The following is a 14385-nucleotide window of genomic DNA, read 5'->3' on the forward strand; positions in this document are numbered from 1 at the left end:
TAGCATATTAAGTCAGAAACATAATTAAATTTCTTTAAGTAATAAAGCAAATGTTTATTTGAATATAGTTACAGGTCTAAAAGTGTATTTTGAGATCATGGACTTTATTTCCTTTCAGAAAGGAATTAGCAAACAGATCGGTAGAAGCATATATACCAATACAGGAAAAAAGAATGACATTAAAGAACAAAGTTAGGGCCTGGGGAGATAGCTCAGTTGATAGAGTGCTTTCCTAGCATGCACACACCCTGGGTTCAAACCCCAGCATCACTAAACAAACGGTGGGGCTGGGTGGGCTAGGGTTGTGGCTCAGCAGTAGAGCTCTTGCCTAGCAGGAGGTACTGGGTTTGATCCCCAGCACCACATTAAAAAAAACTAAAACTAAAACTAAATAAACAAAATAAAGGTTAAAAAAAAAAAAAAAAAAGATGGGGTTGGGAATGTGCCTCAGAGGCAGAGCCCTTGCCTACCTTGTTCAATTCCCAGCCCTACACACAAAAAATTAAATGTAGAATTGCCATATGACTCAGCAATTCTAAGGTATATGCCTGAAAGAATTGAAAACAGGCATTCATACAAATAGTGCTACACAAATACTCATTGGAGCAGCATCTCCACCATAATCAAAAGGTCAAAACAAGCCATATGTCCATCGACTGTCAATCAGCTGATGAATAGGTAAACAATGAGACAGATTCATACAATGGAATATTATCGAATGAAGTACTGGCACTTGCTATGATATGAATGAACATCAAAAACATTTTTTTCTAAATGAAAGAAGCCAAATACGGAAAGTCACACATTGTCTGATTCCATTTATGTGAAATGCAGGAATCGGCCAATCCATAGACAGGGTGGTTATAAGGGGCTTGGTGGGAGAGTTGGTTACAGGGTCTTTTTGGGGTGATGAAAATGTGATAGTGGGAAAAAAGAGAAAATATGATAGCGGTAGTTGCACAGCATTTTAAATATAATAAATACCACTGAATTATACACTTTAAAATAGTTAGCAGTTAATTTCATGTTAAGTGCATTTTGCCTCAATTTAAAAAATGCAAAACAAAAGCACATTGACTTGTTAATTGTCAGTAATATTCATTGCTTCAGCTGTTTATTTTAGCTTTAAAGGCTTATTAATGCAGAATTAAAATTCTTATTAACTACCATTTAAAGTCTCAGTCACTCTGGCATTTTCTGTGTATTCGCTTTTCTTTGAGAATGTTTTTAGAGGTTTTTTAAGATGGTAGGTTCTCTTAGCTATAGAGATTGCAAATCTCTGACCCTGTTTAGATGAGTTTGTTTTGATTTTGCTATTATGTAGTTCCTATTTTGGAAATTAGGTCTTTTTTTTTTTTTGGTAGTGATTATTTTTTTCCTTTGCTTATCAGTGTGAAGAGAAAAATATACTTGCTCACAGTGCCCCACTCTTAACAGAAAAAGTGAGTATGCCTGTTGCATTTTTATATACCAGATTCTGTGGAGAAGGATTGTGTATGTGCAAGCTCAGTTGTTTCAGATCATGTTTGAATGTCTTAATATTGAACCACTGAGATATAATTGGAAAAGTTTTACTTGGGTCCTTTGCCCTTATCAAATTGTCAGTTGAAAATAACAGAAATATTGTTAAAATTAAAATGCCTTGGGCTGGGGATGTGGCTCAAGCAGTAACACGCTTGCCTGGCATGAGTGCGGCCTGGGTTCGATCCTCAGCACCACATACAAACAAAGATGTTGTGTCCGCCGAAAACTAAGAAAAATAAATAAATAAATATTAACACTCTCTCTCTCAAAAAAAAAAAAAAAAAATAAGTAAAATGCCATATAAGAAAATATCCAAAATGCAATGGATTTTATAATGTTTATGTGCATATTGACAAAGAATGAAAATTAATTAGAAATCGTGCCAGTGGAGTAGCCAGACATGAGTAGATCTCTTAGGAAGCTGCTCAGTTTCAGAATAATTTTTTAAAGAGTGTGTTGGAAAGTGTTTCTTCTCACCTTCTTACTTCAAGCCCCTGCACTGGAGCTGGAACTGGGCTTCTGTCTACTACAGCATTTCCTCCCTTTGATGCCCATGTAATCTGCCCTCAGTGAATACTTTATGGTGACTTTACTGCTCCTGTTCTTTCTTAGTATGATTTGTAAAAAATCAAGGAGGATATTATGCCAAAAGAAAAAAAAATAAAGATGGAATGAATGGACACAAGGAAAGATGGTTCTGTGTGCAAACTTGTTTTCCAGAAATGAGAGTATAAAAAGTAGTCAGCTCTCATTAATCAAGGTAGCTATGTTCTATAAAGTCCCTGCAAGTACTGAATTAGTGAATAGTGACCCATCACTCCCAGACCCCTGGTCACATCTTTAACATTCAGCATCATTTTATGTATGTTTCTGCTTAAAGACACCATTAATATACGACACTGATTTATTAACAGGGGGCTCATGATGAATAGCACTAGAACTTCTCATGCCTGAATGAAGCTCATCTGACATGCATTCCTCCACAGGGCACATCACAGCCTTCTTGTACTCAGGACTCTAGGTAGCACTTCAGCATTAAGTTTGAGGGCTGGTTTAAATACTGAAATCACCAACAAAAAAACACCAAAAAATGTGTGCCACACAGCACTAAATGGAAAGAACATTTGTTTATAGTATGAGAACTGAAATAAGAAGGCAGAACCCTGGACTGGGGCTGTGGCTCAGTGGTACAGCACTTGCCTAGCATGTGTGAGGCACTGGGTTCAATTCTCAGCACCACATATAAATAAATAAATAAAGGTCCACCAACAAGGTGGTGGCAGAACCCTTCCTTGTTTGACTTTCAGCTGGGAAAGTACATGTCTAGTCAAGTTTTTTTTTTTTTTTTTTTTTTTTTTTTTTTGCCATACTGCAAATACACATATATGCAAATGACTGTGAAAGTACTATTTTGATTTAGGGTTACAAATAAATTCTAGCAAGTAGATGAAATTCGCAAGTACAGAATCAGCAAATAATGAGCATGTACTGCAAATTGAAATGGTAAAAATGCCTTATGTTGAAACAGTGCTACTCTTAGAAAGAACTTGGTGCTCTTGTTTGGCCAATTTTTCTTTACTGATCCTCTTGTGTTGGGTCAGAGGACACAACCCCACAATCTTCTTGGCATACTTAGAGAACTAGGCAGCAGACTTGCTTTATCACATTGCTGAGTTTCATTTATTTCATGAACATTCACTAAAAAGGCTTTTATCACTGTTCTGTATTCTTTCTATCCTTCATCTCTAAGACACTGCCTAAGAAAAATGGCCTAGTACCTTATTTTGTGGTACAAATTTAATAAGGAGTCTTATTTAGGGCATTTCTATATAAGTGTTTAAATAATTTTTGCTGATGTGAAAATATCTCATGATCAAAGGAAACTGGGGTAATTATTTTATGATATGTTACAACCAGAGCATGCTTTTGCTCATGAAGGACGTCATTTCTTTATCAGCCTCTGAAACCTCTGTCGAAGTTGGCCTAGTATAAACAGTGATTACCTACTCTTTCATTTGCTTTAAACAAGCAGTTTAATTGAACGCAGTACGTAACCCATCATTTGCTCTTCGTAAACTTTAGGAGGTTCAGGACTGTCAGGACCATGGCAAGAGCCATGGGAGAAGGCCTTTAGTGATTCTTTATGTTTTTTTCCCCTTTCTTTTTTTTCTCACTTTATTTCAGCACAGTATTATAAAAATGTTACATTTTTGACAAATGCTTTGTTTTGTATTTATTACCAATAATAACTCATACTCTGTCTTTTGAAACACAGACATTCAACAAGCTTGTGGGAAAATTTAGCCAGTCCGTCTTTCACTTGAATTTAACACAAATACTCTCGGCGACGATGGAAGGGAAGCTGGTCGTCTGGGATGTACACCGTCCGCCGGAGTCTTCCTCCACCCTCTTTAGCTTTCCCTACATCAAACCCTGTAAACTGGTACATCTGCAGAGGGAGGGCATCACCGTGCTCACCACAGTTGATAAGTAATTAATCTAGTTAAAAAGTAGCCATAGATGATTGTAAAAATGCTTTAGAACTCTTTCTGTACACATGTTTAGTATATGCATAGAATATTTCTGGGGAGACTCATAATTAACTGAGAACATTGGTTGCCTCTGAGGAAAAGAAGTGAGAACAAGAACTAAGGGTGGGGGTGGAGTTACTTCTTTTTATAGTCCCATTTGTACTAATTGGATTTTTTTAAGATCACAGGCCTGCGTTATGTTTTAAAAAATCCCTTTGTGTTGGTGAAACAAAAAGTAACTGAAGTTTTTCTTTGGTGCTAATTACACTTGTTTTGCACCCCAAATTTTGCATACTTTACATTTAAAAAAATAACTCAAAGAGCTATCTTGTTTCTATCTGATTGAAAAATTACATTTATGCATTGTGTGAAGATCAAATGCATCAGAACTTTATAGAATTCACTAACTTCATTTTGAGGGACTGTGGAGGCTCACAGATGATCTAAAACCTTGCTTAGAACAGAGTTCACATTCCAGCTGCAACTCTTCCTGGCTGGGTGACCTTGAGCAAGAAACTTAACCTTGCTAAACCTATATATCTCCATCCACAGGGTGGGCACCACAGCACTCTCTGTAGAGTTATTTTATGAGGCTTTCATGAGACAAGTGTGCAGAACTCTGCACACTGCTTAGCCTAGAGGTGCCCCTAGGTAAGTGACAGCCATCATTAGTATGCTAGAGAAGTTCCCAGAAGTGTGGAGGAAATACCCAATGACAAGGATCTACTCATATGGTTGAAGTCACTGTACCATCTGCTTTTAAAAGACCCATTAGCTTTCCTTTGCCTTCCCTTTGATACAGGGGAATAGTGAGGTCCTGGCGTGGTTTCACAAAGAGAGGTGCAAATTGTCATCTTCACCCAGAAGTGCATAAAACATAGGAGATCTGTGATTGATGACGTAGTCAACTCAATTAGTTGTGGCTTAGGGCCCAAAGAAGACCATGCCTAGGTTCCCCTCTTTCCGTGTTAGAACCAGCCAGGACCTGGGAGCCCTTGAAGGAAAACACTTGGCCAGCTTTGCTGCTTCTGTCCAGCAGAGGGCAGTGAAATAAATTCTAGCCAATTACTCTGCCCACCTGCCTTGCTTGTTAACCAGAAACCTCCTTTAATCACTATGTATAATATATGAGAAAATTTACTCCCCTTCCCCATCATGATAATTGTGTCACAGTCTTAAAAAAAAAGCTCATTTGGGATGGATCCAAGAACTGGAAATAAAACCCATTTTGTCATGCGACACTGCCTTTGACTGTGATGACTGGACAGGGGTTTATGATCACTCTTACAACAGTGCCCTCCTTGGAAGCAGCTAGTATCCCATTGCCAGCCTGTGTAGTTTTTGGAGGGCTGGTTGATTGACTTGGTTGTCATCTATAGTGGTATAGCAAATGTAAATCACTGTCCCTCTATGCATTTGACCTTGGAGATCAGGAAAGAGTGTATGAACTTTACTTCATATACACCTGGATTCTCTGTGTGGTCTAGCCAGATGGTTGCAGGGCATATGTATGTCCCTTGGGATATTTGGGATATACTTACTCAGAAGATTATTCGTCAGCATGCAGTGGTGTGTAACTGTATCCCAGCTACTAAGGAGGCTAAGGTAGGAGGATTGCCTAGGCAGCTTAGTGAGACCCTTTCTCAAAATTTAATTTAAAATGAGCTGGGGGTATAATTCAGTGGTAGAGCACTTGCTTAGCATGTGCAAGACCCTGGGTTTGATCCCCAATACTGGGGGAAAAAAGTTCGGTACAATGGCACATGCCTGTAATCCCAGTGACTCCAGAGGCTGAGGCAGGAGGAGCACAAGTTCAAGGTCAGCCTCAGCAACTTAGTGAGTCCTAAGCAACTTAGCAAGACCTTTTTTTCAAAATAAGAAGGGCTGGGGATATAGCTAATTGGTAAAGTGTCCCTGGATTCAATCCCCAGTTTCCTACCCCCCACCAAAAAATCATTGCTTATCTTAGATTCCGATTTATCTGGGCATCCTGTGTTGTTGTTTGCTAAATCAAATAATCCTAGGTCTTGAGCAAATTTTTCAATTTTTCTGAGCTTAATTTCTTAGATGTAAAGTGGGGCAACCTCATACTTTTCCTAGATATAAATCAGACAAGATTCAATGAAGTTTTTCTTATCATGCCCAGATCCCAGAATGCAACATAGTCAGGTGTTCAATAGATGGTACTTGCTATTACTGCTATTAACAAACCCATGTTATTCTTTATTTCAGCTACCTTGTCACAGGTGACATTAGGGGTAACATTAAGTTCTACGACAGCACCCTGTCCATTGTTAACTGGTACAGTCACTTCAAACTGAGTCCCATAAGGAGTCTATCCTTTTCAAATATCCCAGCAAATCCTCCTACTGAGGAATCAAACTTCCTTCCGGACTGCACTTTAAAAGGTGACTTTTTCATTGTCAGGTAAGTTGTTGATGAATCTAGTCATCTGGAATGTCAAAAAATGTCTGGGGTCATCTTTTGTTTGCAAGTAGTGGAACATTCCTCTTGTTCCTTGGATATGAAATGAAGAGGCCTAGCCTTTCTCCTCAGCCCTTTACCTGCTTACAGATGGTCTCCTTTGCTGATTGCAAAGGATCATTGGATCATTTTTTAAATATAAGGAATCTTGAGTAACTAGAAGCTGGAAAGTCCTTATACTGCGCTCTCTCACCTCTGTTGAGCCTTGAGTCCTTGGCCACAATTGCTCTCTTGCTCTGAGCTGAGCTTGTCCCAGCCACTGTGGTTAAAGGCGCTAGGTAATTAATAGCCATAACATTTCAAAACCGAATTATCTGTGAGTCTGCTTAATTACCCTTGCAGTCTTTACAGGCACATCTGTATGTGTGCACCCAGCTCCATATTTGCATACACAAATGAATATTTGCATGTGCAGATTAGCTAATTGTACAACTGACTGTCCATCTGCATACTTAATGACTCAATTTACATGTAGAAAAGTGGGCTTTTTTCACTTGCAAATAGAGGCTGTTGGGTATTGGTGGTATATTTTTGGAGATGTTGGGTTAATAATGTCACTAAATTACAGATGACAGAGGCGTTTCGTGTGCAATTAGAGGCAGAATGGCTGGCGTGCCCTGTTCCCTGCAAACACTGATACTGTTTGGTCTCTCCTTGGCAAACAGGAATTTTATCATTGGAACATCTGATGCCTCGGTGTACCACTTAACAACAGATGGCACCAAACTTGAGAAGTTATTCATAGAGCCCAAGGATGCCATTTATGCCATCTCCTGCCACCCATACCAACCTCTAATCGCCATTGGGAGTGTCTGTGGGATAATTAAAGTGTGGGATTATGAAAAGAAGAAGTATCTTTTCAGCAGGGTCTTTGAGAAAGGGCTTGGAATCCAGAGTCTGACCTACAACCCTGAAGGTATGTTCACCTCGCCAATCTATCACGGGTTCCAAGTCCAAAACACGCCCACAGGGGCTATGTCCTTAGCTGCCAGGGCTCCAGGCAGTTGCCCCTGATAGAGGAAACGCCTTCTCTCTGAGAGTGCTGTGGCACTCTGGACCTCCTGCTCTCTGAGAACTCATGCCAAGTGTCCAGCTTTTCAGTTTATTTTTCTTATAGAGACTTTGTCTGTTGTGCTGGTCACTGTCTGCTCTGCACCTAGGACCAAGCCTGATTCAGACTCCCTGTTTCTCAAATGGAATAAAGTCCTTTTTCCATCAGGGTTCTCTGGCTTGTCATTTCAGGAGCTCTACTTGGAGCTGGCTTCACAGAGGGGACAGTTTATATTCTTGACGCAATGTCCTTAGTAAATGAAACCCCACAGGCTTTCAAGTATTCCAGGACCAGCGTGACTCACGTCAGCTTCTCTCATGACTCCCAGTATATGGCGACTGCTGTAAGTATCTTCACTGACTGCTGGCGGGTAGCTTAGCACCCTTACTGAAGATCAAAAGAGGGCCCGTCGGGGAAGATGGGGATGACGGCATGTGCTAACGTTGCCGTTATGATGGATGCACAACTCTGTGGCTGCACTAAAAACCACTGGACCTTGCACATTAAATGGGTGAGCTGTGTGGTATGTAAATTATATCTCAATAGGCTGTTTCCAGCAAGGGGTGAGGGAGGTAGAAGGCCTTTTGCCTGTGTATAAGATTAGGCCTCAGAACTTCCAGACGTGGATTCTTTTGTGATGGCACCTATTCTTTTAATCTTTGCCTCTCATTGTTGACAAGATGAAATCTCCTTGATTTCAGAGCAGCATCCTCTACCCAGCATTTTGTATTCTGTTCCTTCCTCTATTCTTAAGGCTCATGGTCTCAGGAAGGATGTTCTAGACCTTTGACCTCTCCCTCCTGCCTGTACCACTGGTCTGCTTTTCTTGAGGGAGCAGTACCTTCCCTGGCCCCCACAGTCTCTGAGCACCTCCACTGCTGCACAAGTTGCCTCTCCTCTGAGGTGCACGTGGCTCTCGCCAGGGCAAAGGCATTGGGGCACACAGCTTGGGAATATGTGTCCCCCCAGACCGTGTTCTCCTACCTCGGCCTCTGTCATACCTTTTCTATTTTCTGCAGCTGAACAAAGAGAAGGGAGGACAAAAACAAAGGGTCAGGCTCTTGGTTTTCAGTGGAGAATGGGGGGTGGGGCGGGACTTGGAAAGAAGAGTAAGACTCCAGTGTCAGATGAACTCTTTTTCTCCCGTCCACCTTTGTCTACTTGTAACTGTAATTTTCTCATCTGTAAAATTATTTTACTGCGTGTTCTGACAGAGTAAGATTTTTTTGGATAAGATATTCTGAGTTTTTTTTTGTTCCAGGGAATGAACCCAGGGGTACTTAACCACTGATCCACATCCCCATCTGTTTTTATATTTTATTTAGAGACAGGGTCTCGCTAAGTTGCGTAGAGCATGGTAAGTTTCCAAGGCTGGCTTTGAACTTGAGATCCTCCTGCCTCAGCCTTCCAAACCTCTGGGATTACAGATGTGTGGCACTGTGCCTGGGTGAATAAGATATTCTAAAAGCAAAATTGTTGTGAAGAGCATAAATATGATTCTTAAGTCATAACATGAAAAAAAATAATAAATGACTTCTGCTCCTGTGCTTGTATCCAGGATGTAAATTTCACTGTGGCTGTGTACATGGTGGTAGTTAAAAGTGGACAAAGGGTCTGGGAATATTTAGCAAGACTCCGTTCTCACCGCAAAAGCATCCAAAGCCTCCTATTTGGGGTTCACCTGGACAGCAACGAGCCTAGGCTACTGAGCCTGGGTTCAGACAGACTCTTGGTGAGCTGTTTAATTTTGTTTTCCTGGTCTCCAGGACTGTGTCTCATTCTTGTTACAACATCCCTGGCATCTTGCATAGAACAGGCCCGCAATGTGTGCTTGTTGGAGACAAGGATTACCCAGCACAGTCTTAGACCCTCCCTGAGTCAGCATCTTGCTTTAACATAGCTGTGACACTGTATTGGGATTTGGGGCCTGAAGGAGGGGGCTCCTGGGAAGGGGCAAGTGGGAAGGCAAGGGAATAGGGTATCCCCCACAGCATGGAAGACTCAGACTGGGGATGCAGCTCCATGGTAGAGCACTTACTTAGCATGTATGACACCCGGGTTGAACCCTCCAAGCTCCTAGAGGACAGGAGATAAAAAGAGAGACAGTGCAAGCACAATATTACAGGATGAAGTCAAAGGATTCCAAAGCATTCAGTGTATCCATCTGTGGTTTCTTCCTCCCTCTTTTCATCTTCTCTCCCTACTCCCCCTCTGCCTTCCTTTTCTGCTTTTCTTTATTCTATCCATTCATCCTGGAGTACCCACTAAAACATATCTATGGGAAAATGCAGCAGGTTACTAATTTGTGATCATTAAATGCTGAGATTTAGATGTGAATTAGTTCCTGCTCTTGAAGAGTTTGCTAGATAACATTAAGGGTGCAGAATAACATAACTGTAAGAGTTCAAGTTGGGGTCAGTTGGACCTGAATTTGAAATTTTTCTCTACCATTTCTTAACTGCGTGGCCTTGAGCAAGCTGCTGAGAACATATATTTGACCCTCTGTGAAATGGACACAGCTATTACTCTGAAGGGAGTTGGAATTAAACTACCCAGGGCCTTACTCATACTAGGCAAGGGCTCCACCACTGAGTCACATCCCCAGCTCAAATAGTTGGCCCTGTTTCTCAGAGGAGTACTCAGTATGGTAATTCCTTCCTTTCGAGGTCTAGGTGAGTCTGAGGGAGCCAACACTGTCTCCCTGAGGGCTGAGGATTAGAAAGGCCAGCACCCAGAACTTGAGGCTCCTCGAGTGAGCTCTTCATCCAGCTCAGTCCTCACATGTGTCCTCCTGGGTTCTTCTGCAGATAGAGTATAATCTCATCAAGAGCTACAAAGACAACCTGGAAGTCCTGGACATTCATCGAACTGACCAGGGCAACTACCCAACCTGTATGGTCTGGTACCCGCCACTTGTCAAGGAGCAATTCTTGCTTATTTGCAACAGTGGCTACAAAATGAAACTTTTTAATTCAACCACCAAAATGTGCAGGTGAGTGCAAGATTTGCCTGGATCGGCTCCTCCGCCCCCAGTCTGTTTCAGGTCTCCGCCCAAGGGCCCGTGACACTTTGGCTACTGTAATCATCCTCCTCACTTTGCAGAGGAAACTCAGGCACAGAAACACAAGTAGTTCTCACCCAAGGTCACACAGCCCGGCAGCCTGGTACAGCTTGGAGGTAGGACGCCCAGAGCTCGATGCTCATGAATCAATGAATGAGACAGAGCCTGGGGCCCAGGAAAGGTTGCTGATGCTCTCCAGTGCCTGGTTCTTCTATGTGAAGAAAGCCATATTTTCACCAGACTACTCCCAGCTTTAAAAAAAAAAAAAAAAATTCTCACCCTGGCTCTCAAAGGTGGCACATCATTTGTCCCCTGTCTGCATGAGCCAGCCGCTGTTCCAGGTGCTGAAGGGGGGGGGGGGTAAAAACCAAACAGCAGGCTGTGGCTGGGGCTCAGTGGTAGAGCGCTCACTTGTCACGCGTGAGGCACTGGGTTCGATCCTCAGCACCACATAAAAATAAAATAAAGGTATTGTGTCCACCTACAACTAAAGAAATGCATATTAAAACAAAACAAACATTTCTCCATAGTGGGGCTTACACTTGCAGTAAATGCAGAAATTGACCAGGTGATGAGGGAGTAGGTGCCAGGGAGTGGTGGTATGCAAAATTACCCCAAGAGGTGGGGTCCTGGGAAAGAGGAGCTGCTGTTTTCAAAGGGTAGCAGGGGATACCTCAGAGTAGGTGACATTAGGCAGAGACTTGAAGGAGGTGAGGGGGCAGGCTAGGGCGTTGGAGGAAAAGACCTCCAGACAGGATCTGCACATGAAGAGAACTGAAGACAGAAAGCATCTGGGTTTGATAAATGCCAGGAAGTCTTGGTTGGAATGGAGTGGGCAGGGGAGAGTGTGGGAGAGCGCAGCCTGGGCCGGGCAAGTCTTGGTTGGAATGGAGTGGGCAGGGGAGAGTGTGGGAGAGCGCAGCCTGGGCCGGGCACCTAACACCTGGCCTCTGTCTGGGCTCTGGACTCTGGGGTACAGAGGGCAAAGGCAGAGCAAGGTCAGGAGGCTATTGTAAGAGATGATGGTGGCCCCAAGGGGTGACAGGGAAGGAGTTAGGTTCTGGGTACATCGTGCAGGCAATGCTAACAGGGTTTGCTGGTGGTACTCAGCGGCACCTGCTCTCTCACCATGTGGTCATTTACTATATTTACTCTAAGTGAGAGGAGTGTGTCAGGCCCCCAGGGTTCTGGCCTGAGCAGCCAGAGCAGCAGGTCTGAGACAGTCAGGACTGGAAGTTTAGACCAGGTAAGTTTGAGATTCTACTCGTCATCCACGTAGGAATACCCGGCTTAGGTGCTTGAGTCCAGAGGTCATGAAGTAAGCTAGGCTGGAGGTCAAGAGGAAAGAAGCGTTTTAAGCCACAGACAGGAGATGTCGAGGGAAGAGTAGATGAAGGTTGAAGGCCAAGCCTAGGGCATACACACCTGGTGTCTGAGTGCAGCACCTTCCCTGCAGAAGTGGTCCTGCAACCGGGGGTGACCGCAGGGTATGCTGGACCTGCAGACCTTGGGCTTGCTCCTCCCCATGGGCACAGTGCGTGTCAGCTCTGTCCAGGTCTGCACTCATCATCCATTTCATCCTCAAAATCCTGCGTCCTGCTGAGGTTCAGGTCTTCTCAGTGACACAGCTGGGCAGGGCAGGCAAGACTTGATCTTCAAACCTTGCTGTGACTCTGACCTCTACTAGAGACTGCACAGACCTGTGCAGCCTGGCTTTGAGTCCTGCCTGGACAGACCTGGAGGGGATTTTCTGCCTCTCAGGTTTAACTAGAAAGAGGCAGAGCCAAGCAAAATTGGAAGCGACAGCATTTCCCAGGAGCAGGTAGAAGAGCTCACAGCAGCAACTGTGTTAGAGAACAACCATTTTTGTGATGAATGTCTCAGATGAGATAGGGCCTGCAAGCCCCGGTCACTGGGGTCTTTTTTTCTTCCTTAAAAGTTTTTTTTTTTTTTTTTTTCTAGAAAGCATAAGGAAAAATAAGAAATTCCACATTATATGGTAGGAAAAGAAATCCAGCACAATTTAGGGGGGAAAAACTATTAAAACACTTGAAGAATGTATAAAGAAGAGTTTTAGGAAGATTTTAGAATCTCTGTGCATCATCTCTAATGGATGCACACTTCTAGGGTAAAGAATATCCCACAGATACTCTGCATTTGCAGGGCAGGAGAGTTAGGGATGGCATGCCTCAGGCTTGACATTCCTGCTAACAGCTATCAACAAGAGAGACTTCAAGCCACACATTTAGGAGTTTTGCCTATTGGAGATCAATCTGAAATTAGCATAAGTCATCTTTTTTTAAAAAAAATATTTTTTTAGTTGTAGATGGACACAATATCTTCATTCGTTTATTTTTTATGTAGTGCTGAGGATGGAACCCAGGGCCTCACACTTTCAAAGCAAGCACTCTGCCACTGAGCTACAGCTCCAGCTTCTCATGAGTCATCTTTTAAGAAGATAATTTATAAAGATAAAATTCACATAACGTGAATCTCAGCATTTAAAAATGAACAACGTAATGGAGTCTCACACAGCCACAGTACTGTGCAGCCGCCACCTCTTGTTCTGAACATCTGCGTCCTTCCAAAATAAAACCCCTTGCAGGAGACATCTTCCATTTGTAGGAGAAGTAAAGCCTCATAACCTCAGCTTAATGGGGAAGGAGTTACTTTTTCATGATAAATCCAAAAGAATTTTAAAACACATTTTAAAAATACTTGAAAGAACATGAAAAGGCAGTTCACAGAAAAAGGCCAATAAACATGAGCAGATGCTCAGCAGTCTATCAAAGATGCAAATGAAAACAAGATATCATTTTTTACAAATCATATTAGCAAAGATAAAAATGATCGATAGTGCCAAGTGCTGGCAAGGGTATGGGAGTCGGACGCTCTCTCCCGCTACCGTGGGGGTGCAAATTGGTGCAACCTTTTGGGAAAGCAATTTGTCACCCTCTATTAAATTTTATCATATCTTCTGAATTCTAGGAATGGAGCCCACAGATGTACTCACACAGTTATGCCAAGACATAAGTAAAAGGATCTCTTGTTTGAAAATATGTTTTAAAATGGAAACAATCCAAATGTCCATTAATAGCGGGTTAGTTAAATGATGGCTTGTCAGTACACTGGAACACGGTGCCGCTTTTTAGAAAAGGAAAAAAAGAAAGTAAGATAGTTCTCTATGTGGTAACAAGGAAATATCTTTTTTTTTTTTAATATTTTATTTCTTAGTTTTTGGCAGACACAACATCTTTGTTTGTATGTGGTGCTGAGGATGGAACCCGGGCTGCACGCATGCCAGATGGGCGCGCTACCACTTGAGCCACATCCCCAGCCCACAAGGAAATATCTTTAAGATATAAGATTAGATTGAGCAACTTGCCAAATAAGCATAAACAGTATACTTCTAACTTCATATGAGATCATAATTACAAAAGAAATTCTCACATCATGTACATCTATTTTCCAGGCCTATCTTGGGACAGGGTGCAGCAATGTGGTATTATAGGTTTATGTGTCTAAATGTTTGAAATTTTTCACAATTAGTATATAATACTTTTTTGGCTAGAAGAAAAAGATAATTAATTTATAAGATTGTTCGCTAGGCTTAATAATACAGTTATGTGGTGGCAGTTAGGTGGCTGTGTGCCAGAAACCATTCTGAGGGCTTCAAACATATTGAGTAATTTGACGTCCAGTACAGCCAGCGTATGGGGCCAGTGCTGTCCTTA

General features: G+C 42.2%; 1 protein-coding gene across 1 annotated transcript in view; it reads left to right on the forward strand.

Moving 5' to 3' along the window:
• The window catches only part of Cfap251 (cilia and flagella associated protein 251), a 66577-nt gene that overhangs the window by 25614 nt on the left and 26578 nt on the right, over nucleotides 1-14385 (forward strand). Inside the window, exons 10-16 of the mRNA XM_076866625.2 lie at nucleotides 1392-1442; nucleotides 3800-4014; nucleotides 6288-6482; nucleotides 7205-7455; nucleotides 7782-7933; nucleotides 9149-9322; nucleotides 10398-10582. Of these exons, the coding sequence (XP_076722740.2) occupies nucleotides 1392-1442; nucleotides 3800-4014; nucleotides 6288-6482; nucleotides 7205-7455; nucleotides 7782-7933; nucleotides 9149-9322; nucleotides 10398-10582 (1223 nt within the window). The remainder of the gene's footprint in view (nucleotides 1-1391; nucleotides 1443-3799; nucleotides 4015-6287; nucleotides 6483-7204; nucleotides 7456-7781; nucleotides 7934-9148; nucleotides 9323-10397; nucleotides 10583-14385) is intronic.

Source organism: Callospermophilus lateralis, chromosome 1 (genome assembly GCF_048772815.1).
Source record: "Callospermophilus lateralis isolate mCalLat2 chromosome 1, mCalLat2.hap1, whole genome shotgun sequence".
Classification (NCBI taxonomy): Eukaryota; Metazoa; Chordata; class Mammalia; order Rodentia; family Sciuridae; genus Callospermophilus; species Callospermophilus lateralis.